General features: G+C 34.5%; 1 protein-coding gene across 1 annotated transcript in view; it reads right to left on the minus strand.

Moving 5' to 3' along the window:
* The window catches only part of LOC106789311 (neurogenic locus Notch protein), a 104465-nt gene that overhangs the window by 12792 nt on the left and 68727 nt on the right, over nt 1-22946 (minus strand). The window contains exon 7 of the mRNA XM_014753410.1: nt 18489-18671. Within this exon, the coding sequence (XP_014608896.1) occupies nt 18489-18671 (183 nt within the window). The remainder of the gene's footprint in view (nt 1-18488; nt 18672-22946) is intronic.

Genomic DNA, 22946 nt, shown 5'->3' on the forward strand with positions numbered 1-22946 from the left:
TTGGGCCTTTTTATTCTCCCTTTTACGAGTTCGAATTACTTTTCTACTAATACCTTCTCAAACCAATTCGATACTAACCAAAGAGTTCGCGTCTTTTTATCGTCTCTCTGGAGTCAATTGTACACGGATTTTTTGTTTTTCCAAACAGGTCATCCATCCATTTTACTAACCGTACCCACGTTACTTGACTTTAGTGATCTGATGGGATTTGTAATCCAACGTGGCTCTAGGCTGTTGTGACTTATTATTATGTTTATTATACTTATTTGTTACATTGTACTTAATTCTTTAGATTTTGATTATATCTTCAATTTTCATAAATTAATTTTAAAAATAGATAAATTCATAGCGACCGACTAGCATCAATGAACAACTGACAAGATTGGAGTATTAAATAAAAAGAAACTCGAGCAGAATTAATGGAACGAGTATTTCTCTCTTTAATCAACATACTTTCCCCTTTATGAGTTCTCGACAATAAAGTGAAACCAATTCCCTGGACTTTCTTCGAAAGAGTTTAGTAATTGTATCCGTTATTTTTTAAAGAATTGAATGCTGGATATCTTTGTGCACTTTCCTTCGAGATGAGAAAAAAAAATAAATCAAAGAAAAAAGATATATTAAACGAAGTGGAACAAGCAAACGCCGGATGCAAATCAGGTACAATGCATTCTGAGAGATTCGGGAGATCGAGAACCGTTTCGTTTCTTTCTTCGAGAAAAGAGAAGAGAAGAAAAGAGAAGAGAAGAGGATGAGAGAAAGAAAGAAAGAAAAAGCATGCTGTCTTTTCGCTTGGCGATGAAAGAGAGCGAGAATGTGGGTGTGGTCGAAGATGTCGAGCGTGCGCCCGGTTGCTGCTGTTGCACAGCACAACATCCAATACACAGCATCCACAACTCACGACGGCACTTTTCTTCTCTGCTCTCCTGCGCTTCGTAACCTCTATACGAGAAGCCAGGGCCGTGCTTTACCATACTTACGGATCTTTTACTTGCCCCGTTCCTAGACTAACGGTCTTTTCTATCGTATATATATATATATATATATAGATACGTATTTTCTACTCTATACAACAATTCCTATGTTTCCTTTTACATTAGAAATCTCATTTATCGACTCTGCCCTCTTCGAAGTAGCTACGCGTAACGATGGACCATTTAGATACGAATTTAACTTAACATCGATATAACTGTGCAACTTTCTTCGAGAATAAATATCGAAAACTGACAAGAAAGTAGACGTTATTTTATTTTTAGATTTTCTTTTATATTGTGAATGTTTTTGCTCTCGACTATATGGTAAGATTTTAATTGATTAAACTTTGTGATGGCAAAAGAAAAAGAACAAAAAATACAAAGGAAGATTGAGAAAAAAAAGAAAGGTATAAAATAAATCTCGATGATGATACGAAGATTAGTTTTATTCCAGGGAGATAATCGGCTAGATGATAAAAGTAAAAAGATCAAAGGGTCGGGGAGATAGAAACGATGACGAATGGAAAATAGGAAACGTATCGGCAGCTTAATCCAATTAGATTGAAATCTTATGTTAGTATCGACACGACGACTGCCCAATGCTGACACGCTCAAGATTGTGTTCAAACTGCATCTCTGGCGTTTTGATATAATTGGTCGATCCCTTCTCGAAACGATATCGATCGATATATCAAACGCGATTAATTGCTTTTAGAAAGAACGATCATATACGTATACACATACTTTACATTGAATATGTTTATTGATAAATTCTTCTTCATCATGATAATTATATATAAACTAACTTTATTGATGCTGTGTAATTTAAATATTTGCCCTGTTTAATCTACCCAAATGAAGATACTTAAAATAAGAACAGTAATATTATACGAACTATATTCACTACGACGAAAACGATTTTAATTACCTCGATCATAAGACGGATTAAAAGAAAAGCAAATAGATAGAAGGAAGGAAGGAAGGAAGAAAGAGAAAAAGGGATGGGAAAGGTTCCTCCTTCGCCGAAGATTGTAATTTATATCACGCTGCGTCGACAGGGCGATAATTATTATTCAAAACTCATACGTGGACTTCGCTGGAAGAGAAGATCCATCAACTACTCTCATAACAACAAAAAAATAATAAAGATATGAAACAATTTGTATCTTACCCAAACGACAATAACGTTACATTATTTACAAAATATTAATGTCTAATTCGTAATTTAAAAAAATGAATATTATCTATTTAAGTATATATACTTTAGATTTAAAGAAAAGATCAATTTAAAAACATAATTGAATTTTAATTTGCAATAATTAAACGTTAAGATAAGATCTATTTGATAGATTCGAAATTTTGATAAAAAAAAGAAAAAAAAGAAAAGAACACTTTTATTTGGATATATTTAATAAAAATAATTAAAGTAGATAAATAAAAGAAGAAATCGATTGATACGTTCGATAGAAGAGAATAATCAAAGGATAGTTTACAGTTTGGTATGTAGGGTAACGATGTTATTTTATTTTATCAAGTAAGAAAAGTGGCAGCAGCTGAGAAGAACTTAGGATAGCGGTACGATTCGGTCGAAGAAGTATCCGCAGCCTTCTTTAGATCTTACGGAAAAGAGAAAGAGAGAAAGAGAGGGCGAAGGTCGCTCATCGGACATGAACACGCCCGAGTACGACCTACCTTACCTGGATTTGCTGCCATGCAACAAACACGTATCTTTCTGCCCTTTTCTATCCCGCTGCTTGCTACTCGAGGCCTCGCCTATCTCCTTTCAACCGATCTTATGTTCGAGCATCGACTTCGTTGGAGATTCCGTTCGTTGATTTGATTTAACTTAACTTAACTTAACTCAACTTAACTTAACGTTGACGGTCACAATTAATTAAACTAACTGTCTTGAAATAGAGATACATATAAAGATAAATGTTCTATATTTATACCGATAACGGATAATTCAATTTTATCGTCGATCTTTTCGATTCTTTTACGATCACGACAACACAAACAGGGAATTCATTTATATATATATATATATATATATATATATATATGTATGTCTGCGTGTGCGCACCTATGTCCTGATAGAAAGTATTTCCTTTTACAGTTTTCGTATTACTTACGAGATCGGTACTCTTCTCTCAATCTTCTATTTTCTGTCATTAAATTCATCGAACGGGACTGCGTTGAAACGCGGACAGCCTTTACTGTAAGTGGATATATCAGGAAGCAATCGGATAGCCGTTAGATCATTCCGTGACTGATTGAAGGAACGATTATCTATACTTCCTATGATGCCCAGTTTTACGTATCTGGATACGCCCACGATGCTATTTATTTCCGAACTTTTAAGAGTTTATTCTGTTAATTATTATCATCGGACCGTAAAATAGAAATTTTCTATCTGATCGTTTTGCGGTACGTTGAAACTTGAATGAAGTTTTGACTTGGTAGAAAATTACGCAGGTATCTTTTAATTACTGTAATTCAATTATTAGTTACCTAAACTTTCATTTTTTCGTTATTTCGTAATAGGTCTCTAATAAAATACTATAGAAAAATAATAGGTAGGTATGTCAGGTAATATAACGTTAGAGTTTCACTGAACGAGCACAGTTATTTTGATTGATTCTTTTAAAGGGAAGACAACATTTAGAAAGAGCGATCTCGTTCTTTTATAGCAATACGACAATATCGATGCGGTTATCTAACGAATACGAAACGACATCGCGTTAGAGTGAATCGAAATGGTCGTTTAAAAGGAAAAATTGCGTAGAAATCGAATGACCTGACTCGACCTCCGGACTTCACCAAAACCAATCAAGTGCACGGTTTGGAATGCCGCTTTGCTCGAGGTCTTCGACTTCCATTTGTGGAATGAACTCGAAGACCATCTCTCTTTTTCTTTATTTCATTCTCCCTTCTTCTATATAGGGTGTATATATATATGTATATTTCTTTTTGTATTTTCTTTGGCTCTCGCGAAACTACTACATAGTGCCAGTTCTCCTCTTCACTTGGTATGCAGGCCTGTTCACACTCTATTTTCTTCCCCACATAGGCCAATTTAGCTTTAATTGAGATTTTACCTAATCGCGTCCTTGATGAGTTCATCTAGGACTTCTCTTTTCCATTCAATTTCCATTCATTCCAAGATTGAATTATAACTATTAGTAAATGGCTACTAATGATTTATTCGTTATTTTGAAATTAGGATGATGCAAATAAAAATAAGGAACTTTTAATTTCATTCGATTCTGCGATGCAATTTATGAAGTGATTCGTGTTGAAAGGAGAACGATGTTCCTTACAAAGAAGACAAAAAAACAAAATAAACTAAAGGAAAGATAGAAAAAGAAAGAGAGCTCGTGATTTATGATCATACTGGCTAATTACCATGAGGCTTGATTCGGATACACAAGGAGATATAACGGATATTGATTCAATTATCGAGATTAATAGCGGCGAGTTTGCGAGGACGACGAAGATGATAATTTATTACAAAAGTATGTGAGAAAGAAAGAAAGAAAGAAAGGGTGAACAAAATGAGAAATATTTACAAATATGTTCGCACTAAAAATAATATTTTTCGTACAAACGCGTGTAAATTTATTGAACAAGTTAACCGATCACGATCGATCTCCTTTGGTAGGAGTAAACTTCTGGTCGGTAGAAAATCACTTTGATCTTTCGCGAGTCGACTGTGAGGGGACATGGCTGATAAGTTGTCACGTGACCCGTCACTGGCGGGTCCACTGTCCTCGTTACAAATTCGTCTCGCGACAGTTTCTTCGGATGGCTTGTCTTTGTTCGTTTCGCGTGTCGAGATCATCGTTGGATCGAGGAAGATAACTTCATGGTAAGACACACTTAGCCGATATCTCTTGCTTTTGGCTTCATCCGTCTCCTTGAAGCTTTGAGCGTAGGCTGAATCAGTCGTAGAGGGTATTAAGAGGAGTGAAAAGACGAAGACGATCGCGATAGTACGATCCTTTCCTGCTCTACTCTCTCTTTTTCATTCCTTCATCTCCTGTCCCTCCTCCTTTTTTTTTTTCTTCATCCTTAACTTCTTCAGGGTACTTGGACCGACAAGAAAAAAGGAGCGGATCTCCTTTGCGAGAAACGCTCAATAATTTTAACGAGCCATCGAGTGAGTCGGTGCGTGCCTGCCACCCTTTTACACTCACTCCTCCTATCCTCCCCCTGACTACCCTCCTCCTTCTTCTTCTTATTCTTCTTCTTCTCTGACTCTTTCTCCATGTCCTCGGCTTACCGCCGTTACACGACATTCGACAACGACTTCGTAATTTTAATTGGTATCCCAATATTCGCATACCTCGATGTGTCGCTTGATAGACAGTTTTTATCTTTTTATTATATGGCTCTCTCTCTCTCTCTCTCTTCCTGTTTGTCGCACTCCACTTTCGATTCACGTCATCTTGATAATACTCTTATATGCTTGTCTTTCTCTCGTAGCGATATCGATCGTATTTCGTGTACGTTTGGGGGTTACTTTTTGAAGATTCGTAAGACAGAAGTAAAGACTTTGATTTAATAATTATCATTTCGTTGCAATGTTTTTCTTTTTGGTCTATAAAAAGAATGTTGAAATCGTACCATGTAAATATAATAACCTTAATTATATTCTTTAAGCACCGTATTTTTAACAGGTATACACATTTTGAGATTTTCATTAACCCTATAAATTTTAGTTAAAACGTAATATTTATTTTGTATAGAATAATATATAACAGAGAGAATTATATGAATAATCTTTAATATTTCACTTTAATACAAAATTGAATGAATACAATTTTGCAAACGAAACGTATAGAAGATTGCGATACTAATTAGAAATATAAAACAAACAAATTTCAAAACCTTGTTTTACCGTCTTCTTATAAATCTTAAATGTTTCCAAATCGAATCTCAAAGGTGTTCTCTCTCTCTCTCTCTCGAGATAAGAGTAAGAAAATCGACATACGTTACGAATGGATAGAATTTAAGAGAAACATTTTCTATATGCAGAAAAGATCTGCTCCCGGTATTCGAGAGCTAATTTTCTCGTAGTCGAAGAACAGGGGAGTAAATAAATTCAGGGAATAATTTAGCCCAAGCGAAGGCTCAGTTCGCGGCGGTAAGCGAGTATGGGCGTGCTGGGATCGAGGATCGAAGCGAGGATATCGAAGCCTGAACCCGTCGGTAGCCTCGGGACATCACGAGAAGAAAAGCACGTTCTCTCTATATTCTTTTTTTTTCTTTTTCTCTCTCTCTCTCTCTCTCTCTTGCTTTTGCTCTTTCTTTCTTTCTTTTTTTCTTTCTTTCTTTCTTTTTCTTCGAGGCTCTTTCTCTCCTGGTCCAGCCTTCTATTCTACCTCTTCCACTTTATTCGACCCCTTTAAATGCCTTCTCTTCCTCGTAGTTTCGCGCACGTTTCTCGCCGATTCGCGCAGAACCCGTCCCTCTCTCTCTCTCTCCCCCTCTCTTTCCCTCTTTCTCTTTTTCCTTCTCTTTCTATCTCACTGACTTTTTTCGCAGGTGTATCGTAAATTTATTCTCCTTAGTAGAGTCCCTCGTAGATGTAGCCGATGCGATTATATCGAAGGACTCGATGGATAATATATTGCAATATTATTTGATCATAACTGTGAGCAATATGGGAGGAGGCTAACACCTCTTTTGAATTCATCTTGCATCCTCATTCTATTGTAAGAGACAAATATTCTTTCAAATCTGAACAAATGGATAAACGTTTAAGAATTAAATATTACGTGTATGTTTTTTAGAATATTTCAGATTTTAATAATGTAAGATATTACTCTAATACATTAATTAAAAAAAGAAATAATAGTAGAATGTCGAATTCTCGTGTATGTTCGTATAAAAATTTAATGACAATCAAAGTTATCCGATATAAAATTCTTGAAATAACATATAAGAAAGCTTGTTAGCGGCATCGACAAAGGAACTTAAGTATTCGGATTTGGTTCTACCGATGAAGACGTTCCACTCGAGAGAGAAAGAGAGAAGAAAAAAAAAGATACAAATTTGTAAATAACATACGAAAGGAGACAAAACAACTGTTTATAATCTTTTCTCCGTCTTCATGGCCAAACTTCTTCTTCTCCTTCTTCTTCTTCTTCTTCTTCGTCTCCTAACTCGCAACAATGTTCAAGGATTTTGCTTCGTGTGCGCTTGCGATGCTATCGAGAACGTGTATCCTTTACACACCGTATACGACCGGTTACCGTGGTAGCTCATTAAAAGTCTTCGCTCGTGGACCGAAAGAGAAGAGGCTGGAGAAGGTGTAAGAGAAGATGAAAGAAAATGAGAGAAAGAGAGAAAGAGAGAGAGAGAGAGAAAGATATATACTACAGAGTTACCCTCCACTGCATCCGTTATTATTATCTATCGTGCTTTGCTCGTGTCAGAATGTCAGAACGAAATCACGACGTGTCGTCGACGTGTACGTTCACTCATTCTTCCTGTGTCATACGTTGTGAGTGTTCGATTAACCTCGACTATGTAGGCGACATAAAGAAAAAAAAATAAATAAGAAAGACAGACAATCGAAAGATACACTTTTAAAGTGTCAATACTAAATTTGTCATTTTTAATTATCATCTGTACCCGTATCATTTTGAATATATTTTTCGCTATTTTATATTCCTTTTGTTTTTTTTTTCTTTTCATATACAATAAAAATGATAATATTTGTACCATATTATGTGATACAGTAAATATACTGTGTCATTGTGTACTGTGTCTTATGATAATACTTCGTAGTAAAAATATTTGAGACGATTTTTTTTTGTACAAGGGATGAACAAAAATTCTGAATTTCTTTGATGATCTCTTTCGAAATGTATAAAGATAAGATTTGACATTTTAAGCTTTTGCACGAGCACGTAAAGTTGATATCGGTGAGGAAGAGGTGGAAAACGAAAAGTTGAGATCGGATGAAAGTTGTAGTTGCGGATAACAATGTGCCGAGTTTGCGAGAAACAATGGTGGTCTGCGTCTCTTTCTCGTCCGTTTCTATGAAGTTCTATCTATATCTGTACCAAGAAGAAGAGATGGGCATGGAATGTCTGCACGTAGCATACCCGATCCTGTCCCTATCGACCTGTGGTGTTGTTCTTTTCAAAGTTGCTCTCGTTAAGTCCTTTAAAGGCAACGGATATACGACGATGCTGTCTACCAAGAAAGGTAGAGTACGTCAGAATGTTTCCAAGAATCTTGGAATTTTCTAAATTTGAACGATCTACCTTGTATATTTATCGTTATCGAATAAAATTATTTGTTTCTCTTTTTTTTAGCGTTAGACAGCAGGTAATTTTCTTCTGTTTATCAATCCTTCATAAATCAATTTATTTACCTATATATAATAACATTAGCTATAGTATATTTTATATCAATATATATATAATTATATTATAGTAATAATTTATTTTTTCTAATGATAATATTAAAATAAAATTTGAAAAATCTAGATGAGTCAGTATGTTATTTTAAATGAACAAAATATTATCGATAATAAATAGACATAATAAATGATATTATATGAAAAACATAGCGTTTATCAATCAAATCAATCTCGAAATAAAAATAATTTCGATTGGTAAATTTATGGCAAGGCTCGAATTAGTATAAATATTCGATACTTGAGAGAGAGGTATTGATCGGGCGAGGTCAAAACGATCGATTCGCGGAAACTCTAAGAAGATGGAACAGAATGGATTCTCTCGAACGAGAGAAAGAAAGAAAAAGAGAGGGGAGAGGTCGTAGTACCGGGGGCACGAGATTATCGCCCACGAAATCTGCATAAGCAAAAGTCGTGAACCATTAGAGTGGTCGGTTTAAAGGCGATTTTATAGCGTCCATAAACCACTGTGCCCTCTCTATAGCTTTTGTATTACGCAAGAATCAAGATCGTTAATGTGTATGTGTGCGGACCGTCGATCGGCAGGTGTTTCATCTCACTCTAATCTTCTCTCATCGATAATACCAAATTAAGTGAGAGAGAGAAAAAGAGAATGAATTTTAATCTTTTATACTTTTATGTAATTTTTAAGTATCGAGTCACAACTGTGTGTGTGTTAAGTAATGTCGAAATTTTCAATAAAAGTTATTGAATATTGAGATGTTTTTTCTATTTACAATAGATATAAATTATGAAAAATTGTATACATTACTTATTAGCTAATTCAGTATAAATTATACTTAGCATGGTATACTTTTATTATAAATTTCACATAAAGTAACGTATTTAGACAGCAGAAAAATTGGATTATAAAGGTTTAAGGAGAAGACATAAAAAAAAAAAAGAATAAAAATAAAAAAATATAAAGCGAAGCGATCGAATACAGAAGCAACGCGTTCAAAAAGATCCTTACGGATTTATATTTCGAGTCACAACGGGGTACTAAAGAAATTTAATGGAAGAACTTTCCGTCCATCTTCCTTGCTGTCGTAATAATTTACATTCGTCGTTCAAACGTATTTCCCTTTTCCTCTAACAAGTACTATCTAACTTTGTGTCCCGTAGAGAAAGACAGAGAGACGGAACGAAACCATCAACATTTTTAAGATCTAAAACTTCCAACTTTACGATTTCTCGTGGACCGTAAATTCGAATCAATGGTAAGACCTGAATAAATAATAATCTTGATGCAAGATGTTCTTGTGAGAAGGGATAATCTTGATTTCTCGGAGGTTCAACCATCAAATAAAATCGATCGTAAAACGTATCGCTCGAAAAAAAAAATATGCACGATATTCAAGAACTATGTAAAATGTAATGATGATATATAAAATAAAAAGGTTTTCTTGCGCGTGGTCATTTAACGTTTTCGTAGTAGTAGAATTGCTACCGGAAATAACGATGATCTCCAAAGTGAATCGTTCGCCGCTAAGTAGGATAAAACCAAAGAGGACGTCGTAATTTAATTGAAAAAGGAAACGAGAGAGAGAGAAAAAGAAAAAGAAGAAGAAGAAGAAGAGACGAGAGATATAGCATAAGTGTGGTTCTTCTCGATCGAAGTTTTGCCGAAGAAGCAAGCCGCAGGACGAGTCCGAGAGCGAGTTCGGTCGCGAGAGCACTCATCGAGAAAATCGTTCTGCCGCAGATAAAGTCGTGAAAGAGGAAGAAATCCGATAAAAAGAAGGAGAGGGAGAGGCGAAGAAGCAAAAGTGGAAGATACAAAAAAAAACAAGAAAAAGAAGTAGTAGTGGTAGTAGTAAGAGGAAATAGGGTAGCACCGCACGCGAGGAGCCAAGGTGAGAACGATCGAAAAAAAGATCGAGAAAACAACATCGGATATTATTATTATTATTATTATTATTATTTGGATCTCTTCTTCTTTTTATATTTACAAGATTTCCATATTAAATGATCAAGACAGTATTATTATACGATTCGACAAATATAATTTATACTTTTGTATCGAAACTTTATCGATTAATGGCATTTGTATGATGTTACTTCGAATCAATTTAATCGAGAATACAAATTATATATTTAAATATTTTTTTATGTATTCAAAAATTGATTACATTTAAAGAAAAATTTATTTTCTATTATTACATCGTAATATATTATTTGATCATTAAAATAAATATTATATAGTCAAGCTAGTATTACATTTATTTTTATTCAACCTTCATTTTCCACGACGATAAAATAAATTCTGTTAATTCGTTTTGGGAAAGCTACCACCAATACGTATAGTAGACGCCGAAATTTATTCATTATTTAAATTTTAAATTCATGAAAATAAATACGTATATATATATATAAACATACACATATATATGAAAGAAACGTTTAAAAACGTGCTCGTGAAGCAGGAGAACCAAAAGTTTGCTTTTTCTGTAGCTGATCCACCTTTTTCTCTTTCTCTTTCTCTCTTTCTCTTTCTCTCTCTCTCTTTCTTACTCTTTCTTTCTCCATATTCTTACTCCTTTTACATACTCGACCACCGAGTACGTATCGCGTTTAAACGATTCGGGCGACATTCCTGGTCGCGCCAGAAACGTCTCCTCCGTTTCTCTTTAATAAGATGCTTCGAGGCGAAGTGCACTTAAGCCGAACAAGTCGAATATGCGAGAGTCGGGTGGTTTTCGCGTAGCCTTTTTCTCTCTTTCTTTCTTTCTTTCTGCAGTTCATGTTCGGATTCGAAGGGAGAAAATGAGAAGAATCGTGGAGGCGAACAGCTATTAGCATTTTAAATACGAACAACATTTCGGCCCACGAGTAAATTCTTCCTTCTTTCTTTATACTCCCACTCTTTGCTCTCTTTCCATTTCTTTTCGTTTTATTTTCTTCTCGTAATTTCATTAGAAATCTGTATAAAATTGTTTTTGTCTATTAGATTTACTATACGTTGTCAGAAGTCTATGATAACGAGCCAATAAAATAATTCTTCCTTGGAATAACTTTTCTCATAACAGCATTAAAGATCGAACGTTTGGAAAGAGAGAAATTCGTAGTAATATAAATTTTTTTTATCCTCCTCTGCACCTTTGAGTACTCGCTCGTTACGATAAACTGCACGGAACGCGGTGATTCGCCTTGCGGCTTTTCGAGAGAATTGAATCGTCAAAAGTGATTTGTTAGATAATCGATCGCAGTTGATGAGCCGGATCGTGAGAAATAGAATTTAGTTTAGAAGACAAGTTCAACGGGTCTAGTTTGTATTTTCTTGGGCAAATGAGTTACATGAATAAAAAAAGAAAGAAACCAAAGGAAAAACGATAATAAGATCTATCCAACAATTCGTTCTCATTGATTTTTAAAGATTCGTTATACACGATAAGATCAATTTTTATCTTTTATCTTCGTTTATAACGTTAGTTGCACTAACATTCAGGAATTAATTAAAAAAAAAGACATTCCTTATGTTGACGTTTGTTAAAAGAAAACATTCAACGATATAGTTCAGGAATCTGGTTCCTGTCGTTCTAGTTCTCTCTTTCAAGATTGAAATTTTTCATCGCCAGATGAAAGGATGATAGAAGGGAAGAGGAAGAAGGATAAAAGATAGATGAATGACAAAGACGGTCAACGTGAAACGATCGCCGTGCCGAGCTTATCTTCATCTGACCGGTAGCAGAAGAAGCTTCCTTCACTGATATGTACGTAAGTACACAAGTACGCGTATAAAACGTGTCTAAGCCGGCTTGTCTATTCGTCAAATGCTCTCCTTCACCGAACCACGACTCGTCATTCTTCTTATCGTTCGATCTCAGATTGTAGTTTCTATCTCTTCTTCTTTCTCTGTTTCTTCTTCAACTATCATCGTCATACGTGATCATACTATGAGTGTAACGGTATACGTCGATACTTAAAACGATGAGAGTAAATATTGATGATATTCGAAGTTTGATCGATCTTATTCTCGACAATCTTGACAAAACTAAAAACATATTCGTTAACATCGGCAACTGTGAAACTTCAAATGCATTGTCCAATAGATACACATTTTTTTCAGTTTTTCGATAATCAATAAAATTTTATTTCTTTTATATTCTTTTATATTTTTTATCATCCAATGATTTATATATATATATATATATATAAAATATTATTTTCGAATGGTGTACATTGCTATAATAAAAATAAAAATAAAATGAAAGAGGAAATAGAAGAAGGATAAGAATACTCGGAGGAGAAGGAACATGCTATCTAAGAGGCGTAGTATGTCCATCTCCGTCTCGATAAACATACATCACATCTTCCGTGGCTAGAAGATAACTCAAGAGAAGACGTCTAGCAAGTATGTACCGAGTATGCTTCTGAAAAAAGCGACCCACGCATGCAAACCAGATCTCTCGTAAGAACGTCTGGAAGTCTTAAAGGTTTCAAGAGTGACCGATGTCAGATCATTCAAGAATAAGACAAGAAATGTGTCTTGTTATGCGAGGAAGAAAATACACGCTTCTACTTATTCATCAAATTAAACGATCACGCATTAATCCTATTATATTTATTCATTAATTTCATTGCAAAAACAAATAACATGATTACTTTGATTCCTAACACGTAAAAAAAGGAAATTAAATAAGAACCGAAGTTTCATCGGGTTGGGAAACAGTTGAAATCTATTTGCAAGGATGTGATTTAATATAAAAAAGAATAATGGACGAATCTCGATCGGAATTTCGTCTTATTTATTGGCTAGAATCTCATTTGTGGCGCTCGATGATCCGAACCAATTTAGATGGCAACTTTCAAAGAGTCGGCCTCGTTTAGTCCTGTCTTCACATGAAACGAAGAGGAACGAGAGATAGACTTGGATAAGACTTGGAAAGTTAGAAAAAAAAAGAGAGAGAGAGAGAGAACGCTGATCGGTCGGATAAAGTCTACGAGTTGGAGGACCATGGCACAGGATCTAGCAGGAGTGTTGCTAAGGAAAAGATAGAATCTCTCACTGGACTTTGCGTTCTTATTTTGTTACATACGCGCGGACTCGCGTTTATACGGCTGTCCGTGGCCTTTTGACATCCTACGAATAACGAGAAACTTTGTTCTTTGCAAAACGATATCGGTATGCGATATCGATCGAATCCAGAGTTTATTTTTTTTAATTTTCTATATTGCTTTCTTTCAAGTTACGTTTAAGTACGATTATCAATAATTATTGGGTAGTATCGTAAATATAATTATTGTTGTAACTAATATAAGAAGTTTATTACAATATCATTTTATCATTTTACATAATTATTAAATTCTTTAACTATCACACACATTATGAATAAGTAATTATACAATATTTTGTAATTATAGTCTTTAAAAATTTACGATAGTTATTAAATTAATTAATAATTAAATGTCATTTCATTGCAATAAACTTTTTCACTTACAACGATACTTACATAGTTATGAATCGATTTAATATTTATCGACGCAATAATATATATTATAGATAAACAAATAATATTTCTAAAATAGCATTGTACAATAATACGATCATTCGATTAATTCTATGTTTTTCTTTCTGCTGTACTGCATGAATTCATAAGAAAAAAGTAGAGAAAAAATAAGACTAATCGACGATGAAAAAGAGAAGTCCGGCAACTAAAGAAGAACTGGTCGATTAAGTCGCATTATCGGCCGGATCGATTAAAAGATCGATTGACTCGACGTATCAAACGATTATCCCCTGGAGATCGTGCGTTTAACGTTCATAATATACTCTTGTAGAAGAAGAAAAGGAGTGCAAAGAGACGCAAAGAGAATAAGAGAAAAATAGAGAAAGAGAGATGCAATGAACGAAGAGAAAGAAATAGAGAAAGAGAGGAGAGAGAGAAAGAGAGAGAGAAATAGAGCTCAAATAAGAGCTGAGAGATAACAGAACGTGGCAGCCATTGTCCAACGTGGACAATGCAAGGCTGCTGGGATTGTGCTAGGAGCAATCTACATCTTCAATAATATATCATGCTCTTTTCTTTCTTTCTTTCTCTTTCTCGAAGTAGCAGAACCGCTTCTTTGGATCGCATAACTGCATCAACCATACATACATACGTATATTCGGCTTCTTATGTCGGTGATACAAGCATAAAGGTCTTCTTCGCAAGAGCGAACGTACGGAGATTTACTCGCTTACACATACATATACATACATAAATATATATATATATATACATATGAATGTTACGAAGAGATCTACTGTGCCAAGAAAGAGAGAGTATTGAGATATCTCTTATCCGGACTCGGAAGAGTACGACTCCTGAATGTGTCGTTTCATAAAAGCTGGACCCTAAAAAAGGACGAAGTTAACCACGATATACATATATACATTCATACATAGATACGAATAAGTATATACGTGCACACGTCTTAAACCGCAAGTCGACCAAGTTGCATTCTGCGATTACGCTTCTTTATTATTTCTTTATTTTCCTCTCTTTCCTTCTCTATCTCTTTCTAGGTGTTTTTACGAAGAGAACTGAGCTCGCAAAAGTACTCGCATACATGTGTTCTTGCTCGCGCGAGGACAGGCCTCTGACTGCTACTAGCGAACCGGAGAAACGTGAACTCGCGTTCCGTGTGAACACCTGGAAGTGTAACTCGCGAGATCGCGATGCGGATAACATTGTTTCGTCGTATATAAAGGAATCGTTTTATATATTTCTTTCTCTTATGTTTTTATATATGTCTATCTATATATGTTTCTTTCTTTTTTATATTTTTATATTTAATCACTAAGCGAGAGATGATGTCAACTTTTTCTATCATATCTTTATATCTATCGAAATTAATTCATGAAATTTGAAGTTTGATGTATCCTACGAAATGTGTCTCAATTCTAGATTATTCTTTCTTGAAAATTTCTTTCATAAAAAGAAAAAAAAACATTCGAGATGTGGATGAAGATTAATAAGAAAAATAATCGACTAATTGGCAATTTAATATCATAGAATCGTTTGTAGAATATTTTCTAATGAATACTTGCGTTAACGTTTTGAATAGTAATCAGTAATCATTCAATCGATAACGAGGATTGGCATGGAATGAATGAAGAAATTCAAAGACCACCAGTGTGGTCATTTTAAAATAAAATATTAATATTATCGTAGAGAATTTAATGGTTGAATTAAGATCTCTGATGAAGTAGAAAAGAAAATCAATATATAAGTAATAATATCTAATTGTAAATTTAATTCCTCTCCTTCACATACGCACGATTTGAGATTTTATTGTTTAAAAAAATATAATTATTTGTTTGTATCTCAAAAAGGAATGCCCGTTAAATTTTCATAATAGATAATTATAATTGAAAAACTATAAAGATTGTTCATCAAAACTTTAATTATCAAATCTTCGTGAACGTACCGAACAAATTCGTGTCAATAAAAAAGAATTCTTTTTCATTGAACTTGGTAATGGTATGTATGTTCAAAAGAGGAACGGTCCGATTCGTCGAGCAAGTATGTTTTTAGATCGTGCAAAAGAAAAAGAAGCGACAGACAGGGAGAAAGAGAGAAAGAGAGAGAGAGAGAGGAAATCCTTTCTCATTACGAAAATGCAAGTCGAGACGAAGAAGGAGAGCCATAAGGGATTACAAAGGGCTTCCATAGAGATTCTCTCTCTCTTCTCTTGCAGGTCCGTCGTGCAAAATCTTGAATGCCCAAAGATCCTCTTTCCTCGAAGCTCTTAGCGCTATTTAGCGGATCCTTTTACGGGACAGCACGTCCCAACAAGAAAGGCGAACGGTCCGATGAAGGAACGAAAGGAGAGGACGAAAAAGGGAGGAGAGGTCAGCGGTGAAAGGGACGACAACGAAGAAAACGAAGAAAACGAAGGAGAAGAAGTAGCCTAAGAAGAAGAGGAAGAAGAAGAAGAAGAAGATGATGAAGCCGAAGGTGGAGGTGGAGTACCAAAATGGCGATGGAACGAGTCGAGGGACAAGATAAGCCTTTGTACCCAGAGACGGGAGGCCACAAGAGAGCCCGGAGCACCACCGGATCCTGTCTCATCTCGGTCTCATATTTCGCGAGTCCTGCTATCATATTTTACTCGGCCCTTCCCCTTTTCCGCCACCCTGATGGCCCATGTGTGCACCACCAAGCTCTTCGCCTGCTGTCTTTCTTTCTTTCTCTTCTTCTTATTTTTCTTCTCCTTTTTCTTCTTCATTTTGTTCTTTTTTTTCCCCTTTTCTTTTTCTTTTCTTTTTTACTCTCTCGCTTTACAGATCGTCGAACGTCTCTGTTGGGATCCTTCTTTTATTCGAGAAAGAGAAAGAGGAATGGAAAGTTTGACAAAGGATGCGAAAGTTGAATTAAGCAAAGTTAAGAAAAATTTGATTTATTCTTTCAATGGATCTGTGAAATATATTTTTCTTCGTCGAAGTAATAATTAAATAATGTGTTACGAATGATGGAATAAATTTCTATTTGAAAATATTTGAAAATGAAAACGAACTTTAATCTTTGATAGCATTATGTTTATCTAACAATGCAGTTAATTTCTGTTTTTTTTCTTACGAATTAAAGTTATTTAATATTTTAAACTTACGAACTCTCTCGTCGTTCATCCGATTATCATGAGATTTCCGTTCGTTTGTATACAAAGATCTGTGCTTCAAAAGAGGATGGTCCCTCCTCGGTAACACGAAACGAGATTAAATTTTGATACGAACGGACGCGAATTAATCGGTCACGCTCGAATGACCGAATAAAGTGGTTCCGGTTAAATAATAACCCTTGTTTTGATATGCTAATGAACGCATATCGATCTTCATTTCTTTCGAAAAATCTTTATCGATGAAAAAAAAAAAACAAAAAATAAAAAAAGGAAACACGAAATAAAAATGTAACTACGATCGAATGAAATTAAAATTTCAGAATTGAAAGTATAAAAAAAAGAAAAACGGGATATAATAATTTGTAATTAATTTGCGAAAACTTTTTTTGAGAAAAAGAAAAAGAAAAGGGGAAATTTAAACGTTACGATGCTGATCGTCATCGATCGATAATATCGATTAATCGTTTAAAAGAGGAATTTTTTAAAAGAGGAAGTAAAGAAGAATCGATCGGTCGGACCCTTAAATTAAGGGTCGCCGAGAACGTGTTAAACAATTAAGCCTGACTTACACTTGGCTTGCGAGGTTAAAAGATCGAGTGAATCTACCTCAGACTGCATATTCTCTCGTAACACTGACTGCACTGTGTGGCGCTATAGCTCTCTCTCTCTCTCTCTCTCCCCCTCTTTTTTTTTCTTTGTATCATCAGATAATTCACGAGTCGGTGGGGCTGTCATCTCGGAAGAATTTACCGACGACAACGTACGAACGCGCGCGTGCGTCCGTAATAATTAATTTTTCTTTCCAAAAATAAAACAAATAAGAAAATATATTTTCCGTCATCTCATAAGGTAATATCTTTAAATTATTTCATACTATACATACCTATATGAAATTTGAATTCAAAGAAATCTATAATAATTAATATAAATATTTAACAATATAACTACTGTATAATTAAATAACTTAAGTAATGTTATAATAATGAACATCTTTTTCAACACTAAACGTACCATGACCAGTTTTAAAATTTTTTGGCAGAATTTCTTATTAGTTATAATGCTATTTAAATGAGTCAAGAATTCTTTTGCATAAACAGTATATATTTTATACTGTACATATGTCTTTTTGAGGACGAGCCATTTCATCCGCAGTGGTAAAAATAGTTATACATAAAGCTCGGTACGTTTAGTGTTAAAAAAAACTGATGAAAAATTCAATTTGACTTTAAAATAATTATTAACATTATCCCACACACACACACACACACACAACTACTTTGTATTACTGTCGTGTACGTAAAGGTTGAACACACCGTAGCATATAAAATGCTATGTTCGAAGATAGAAATATATTAAGACGTTTTGTCCACGCGAGGAAATATGTGGAAAGCGAAATTTACGACTATGCAAAAGAGAAGAGAGAGAGAGAGAGAAAGTAGAATCGTCGAACGTGTTTGTCGTATAGAAAAGAAACTTACCGGGCATACAGACGCAACGAAATGTTCCAGGATCGTCCAAGCAGGAACCGTCGTTTTGACAAGGGTGGGACTCGCACTCATTCACGTTCGTTTCGCATCTCGGTCCTGTGAATCCTTGCGTGCAGTTGCAAGCAAAGGATCCGGGCGTATTCACGCAAATACCGTCGTGCTCGCAAGGAGAACCTACAACAAGAAAAATCAACAAAATTTATGAAGACAAATTTATGTCAAATGTGTCCAAATTCTTTCGAAAGTATCCAACCATTTTTTGGAAATACATTTAAATTTATTCAACGTGCCTTTTTTCTCTCCAACAATTCCTTGAATTTTAAGATCATATAATATAGTATAATAATTATTAAATATATTTATATATTTCGAAAATAATAAGAATTTCCATTAATATTTATTTATTATCATAATTTGTGCTCTTTTTATTTAGATCTAATTATTTTTTGGTTTTTTTATATCAATGCTAGCATATCACTTTGAAAGCAATTTACAGTCGACACTGGTTCCATTGATTTATTTTATTATTTAAATATAACTTCACACCAAGTGATGACCTTATAGTGCACAGGAGTAATAAAACAATATTTGTCTAATAAAAAAAAAATCATATAATTATACGAAAAAGAAATATTCTTAAAATGTAATGAGTGAAAGAAATATTCAATCTATAAAAAACATCTTCCTTGGGATCCTTTATTCGATTGAATTGGAACGTGTCCAAAAAATTCCCGTGTGGAGGTTGCCGTACGATAAGGTTTGTTACGTTTGTATCCATAGCGGAAAGTCGAAGTAAAGTGAAAGTTGAGAATCGTCCAGCTAAGCGACGTCTCTCGGGAAAGTTTTTTTCCCACGAATAGCAAAGATCGAAGGTGCTCCTTTCGAAGGAAGGAAGGAATGAACGAATAAACGAATAAATAACGATAAAGAAAAAGAAGAAGGAGAATTGATAGGAAAGAAATAAGATAAGAAACGTAAGAGATTGAAGATCGTCCTCGAAAGGGAAGACCCGAGAGTTCTGATCGTATTCCGTCTCTTTCCTTTCTTCTTCAAGAAACGAGAGATTGCTAATTAAAACTGTCGCGGAGGTACGGACGCGAGTCGCATAATAATTAATAGCGAAGGAGCGGCTCGTGGTAAGGTCCGTGTAAGGTCTTAAGGTCCGTGTAAAGTTGCAGGTGCGCAGCTCCTGTAGAACGGCTCGCGATAGCACAGTTCTCTCCCCTTTAATTGGCCAACTCGATGAAATTTTTCGAACGGGTAGAGCTAGTTCGTTTTTTAACGAGAAATAAAAAGAAAGAAAGAAAGAAAGAGAGTTCCATTTCGCCAATGAAACCTCTTTTTCCGCTCACTTACATGCTCGTGCTAATTGCTATAGGATAATTACTACGCTCTACCACTATCTTGCTCTACCACCTGTCCAAGACTTCAAAGATTCTTTCCTTCTTAAAAAGCATAACGAGAGTTAGGCCTTCTCATAAGGTTTATCTTAGAGCACTAATACACATATGTACATTGATATGTATATACACTTATACGGATCAGAGGTTTCTCCATTGCGTTCCTTTAACCGCATTTCAAAGTAACGAGTAAAATGTAGTGCGTTATAAAATCTTTCCTCCCCGTCTCGTCGATGGCCTCGTATGGAAGAGAGCAACAAAACAACAACAGCTTGAACTCTACCGATACTTACCGATAGGAGTATAAAAAAAGAAAGAGACGAACGGTATGCTCTTGTTTAAGAGGATAAAGTGATTAATGTTGGAGAGTTTAAGTTAGGGGAAAAAGTGAGGATTTATTGGGAAAGATCGTGTAAGGTTGATAATGCTATAAATGTATTTTCTTGTTTTTATGCTTCGAAGGGCACGCCATATCGATTGCTTGAATTCGAAAGTGGTAGAAGATAAAGAAAGAAAGAAAGAAAGAATTAAATAAAGAGAGAACGGTCGAACGAATAAATAAATGAGATATTTTGTAAAAGGTCAGAAATGGAGAGAAGTGGATCGATTTCTTTCCAAAGAGGCACCGCCGCGAGCCTCCAGTAATTCGCCGATGGTTTTTCCGGACTAATGTAATTGCCGTGGCTGACGTGCGAGTGCATCTCTCGAGAGTTTGTTAAGAAAGGGAAGAATGAGAAGGAAAGAAAGGATGAAAGAAAGAGAGAGGTAGAAGTAGAAGAAAAGTCTTGCAACTTGGTCGAGTCTTGAAGACTCTCTACAAGAAACGCATTGCTTCGTCGTGTTTGCAATCGAGCTACCTGGACTTGAGAGATGAACGAATCGTCCTCGCTGGAAGGTCGACTTTAGCTGGAGTTGACCTGACCGTCTTTGGAAAAACTTTCAAACGTGCACGATAGGAAACTCGAAACGAAACTATACGTTTATATAAGATATGTATTTACAAAGGTATGTGTATATATTTATTTTATAAATCCGACTTCGTTTGAAAGAAACGTCTCCCCTAGAATATTTCTGTTTTTTATTATATATTGTATAAAGTATTAAAATAGATAAATAATTCGTTACTTCTTAAGAGAATAATTAAAAAATTATTCCAACGAGCGAAAATAATTGGTGAACATTTATGTAACGTCAAACAAATTATTAATTAATAATAACATACATTTGCGACTATTATAACATAAAAATGACTGAAATCATATTAATTTGTGTTAACTGGAAACACTTGTATAACAAAGACCTAATCGTAAATTAATTCGATATTAACTTTTATTCTTTCAGATTAAAAATAATCCAAGAGAGACATCCGAGGTTATTAACTAATGTGAAAGAAGGAAGGAATCAATTTAAGAGAATACAGGAGCAAAAGATTAGACGTTTTTCGTGAGTGCTTTCCATCAGAGACACAGGAATGTTTTTTTTTTTAAAAGGAAGCAGGTAAAACCTTAGGGTCCTATGGCTCTTATACGGAGTAACGTCGCCACCCAGTCAGGTATTCGTCGACACTGCCTTCTTCTCTTTGGTGTCGGCTTACCACTGTCGAGGCGGCAGTGTTGCCGAATTTCGCTTGCCAAATAACAATGGCTCTTTGTTTAGTCGGCGGGTAAAGTATGCTGGAGATCGAAAATCGACTTTGGTTGAGGTTACCATGAAAAAGGATTTCGTTACGTGTCCTTTACAGCTAAGCGACGTCGACCTGCTGTATAATATTATATTATATTATGTGGTCCCAAAATAATGTGTCTCGTTTTTTCTTCCTTGTTAGTAAGTTTTACCCCTACACAATATTTATTATTTTATATTATTTATTTCACTGAATTATGTAAAATGTATTCAGCTTTATCATATTATTCTTTATATCGTAAATAACTCAGTAAAATAACATGAAATACAAAATATTATGTATGTTAAATTAATTAAGAAACTTTTAAGTTAATTTAATAATTTAGATCTATTCTCGATATCGTGTAATTCTGTATCCATTACATGTATATGTTACGGTCAATCTAACTCTTTATCTTATCTTTATTATTTTCGAAGTGTATCTAATATCTTTCAAGATTTTACCGATTAATCCAACGAATGTTAACAAAATATCTTTTTCTTATCATCTGAATCAACATAATTACATTCAAGTACATCCAATGAACCAATACTTGATATCAAGTACTTTGGTACTCGAACCTAAGACTTTGATTAACAGCCGCTGATGATAGTATCATGGACCTTTTGATTTCAGTAATAATGACAATAATAAAAGAAAGAAGAAATGAGAAAATTAGATATCTCAAAAGACGGCATGCCCACTGGGCCAAATGTTTTTCAAAAAAATCCAAAGCGAGACCGAACATCTAATAGTTATGCCCGGTGGCCATTAATAAACTAATCCTTGAGGAATTCTTGCTTGATGATTGAGAGCAGCAAGGAGTCCACGGTCGCTTTATCGAAGCCCAGAATCTTCCAGTGCCAGAGGCAATGTTGGAAGACGAAGGATAGAGGGCAGAAGAAAGAAGAGGGCTATAATTTAATATTTGTATATATGTATGTTAAGTAAGAAAGTAAAATAAATAAAAAGACTAATTTTACGATTTAAAGAGCATATACATTAAATATGATACAATTTAAAAGTAACAATGTAAAATAAGATAACGTAATCAATGATTAATAATATTGTGAATGGATTCATGAAAGAGATAAATAAATCGGTAATAATAGCCTTACGTGATAATAACAAAAGCTTATCTGTCGAATGTTTGTTCGCTATCGTGTCAAATAATAAACTAAATGATTAAGATAAATGTAATAATAATTGTAAGATATCAAATAATTTCAAAAAACAAAAATTTCATTTATCTTATTTGCGTTTTTGGATAAATTTGTTCTTATTCAAATTTAAATAGAAGCGTCTCTGTGTATATAAAAATAAAAACAATAATTAATGATTCTTGATGTCGGACGACTACGAGAAAAACTAAGGACAAGAATAAAT

Source organism: Polistes canadensis, unplaced genomic scaffold (assembly GCF_001313835.1).
Source record: "Polistes canadensis isolate GaletaPanama2010 unplaced genomic scaffold, ASM131383v1 scaffold_176, whole genome shotgun sequence".
NCBI classification, from domain to species: Eukaryota; Metazoa; Arthropoda; class Insecta; order Hymenoptera; family Vespidae; genus Polistes; species Polistes canadensis.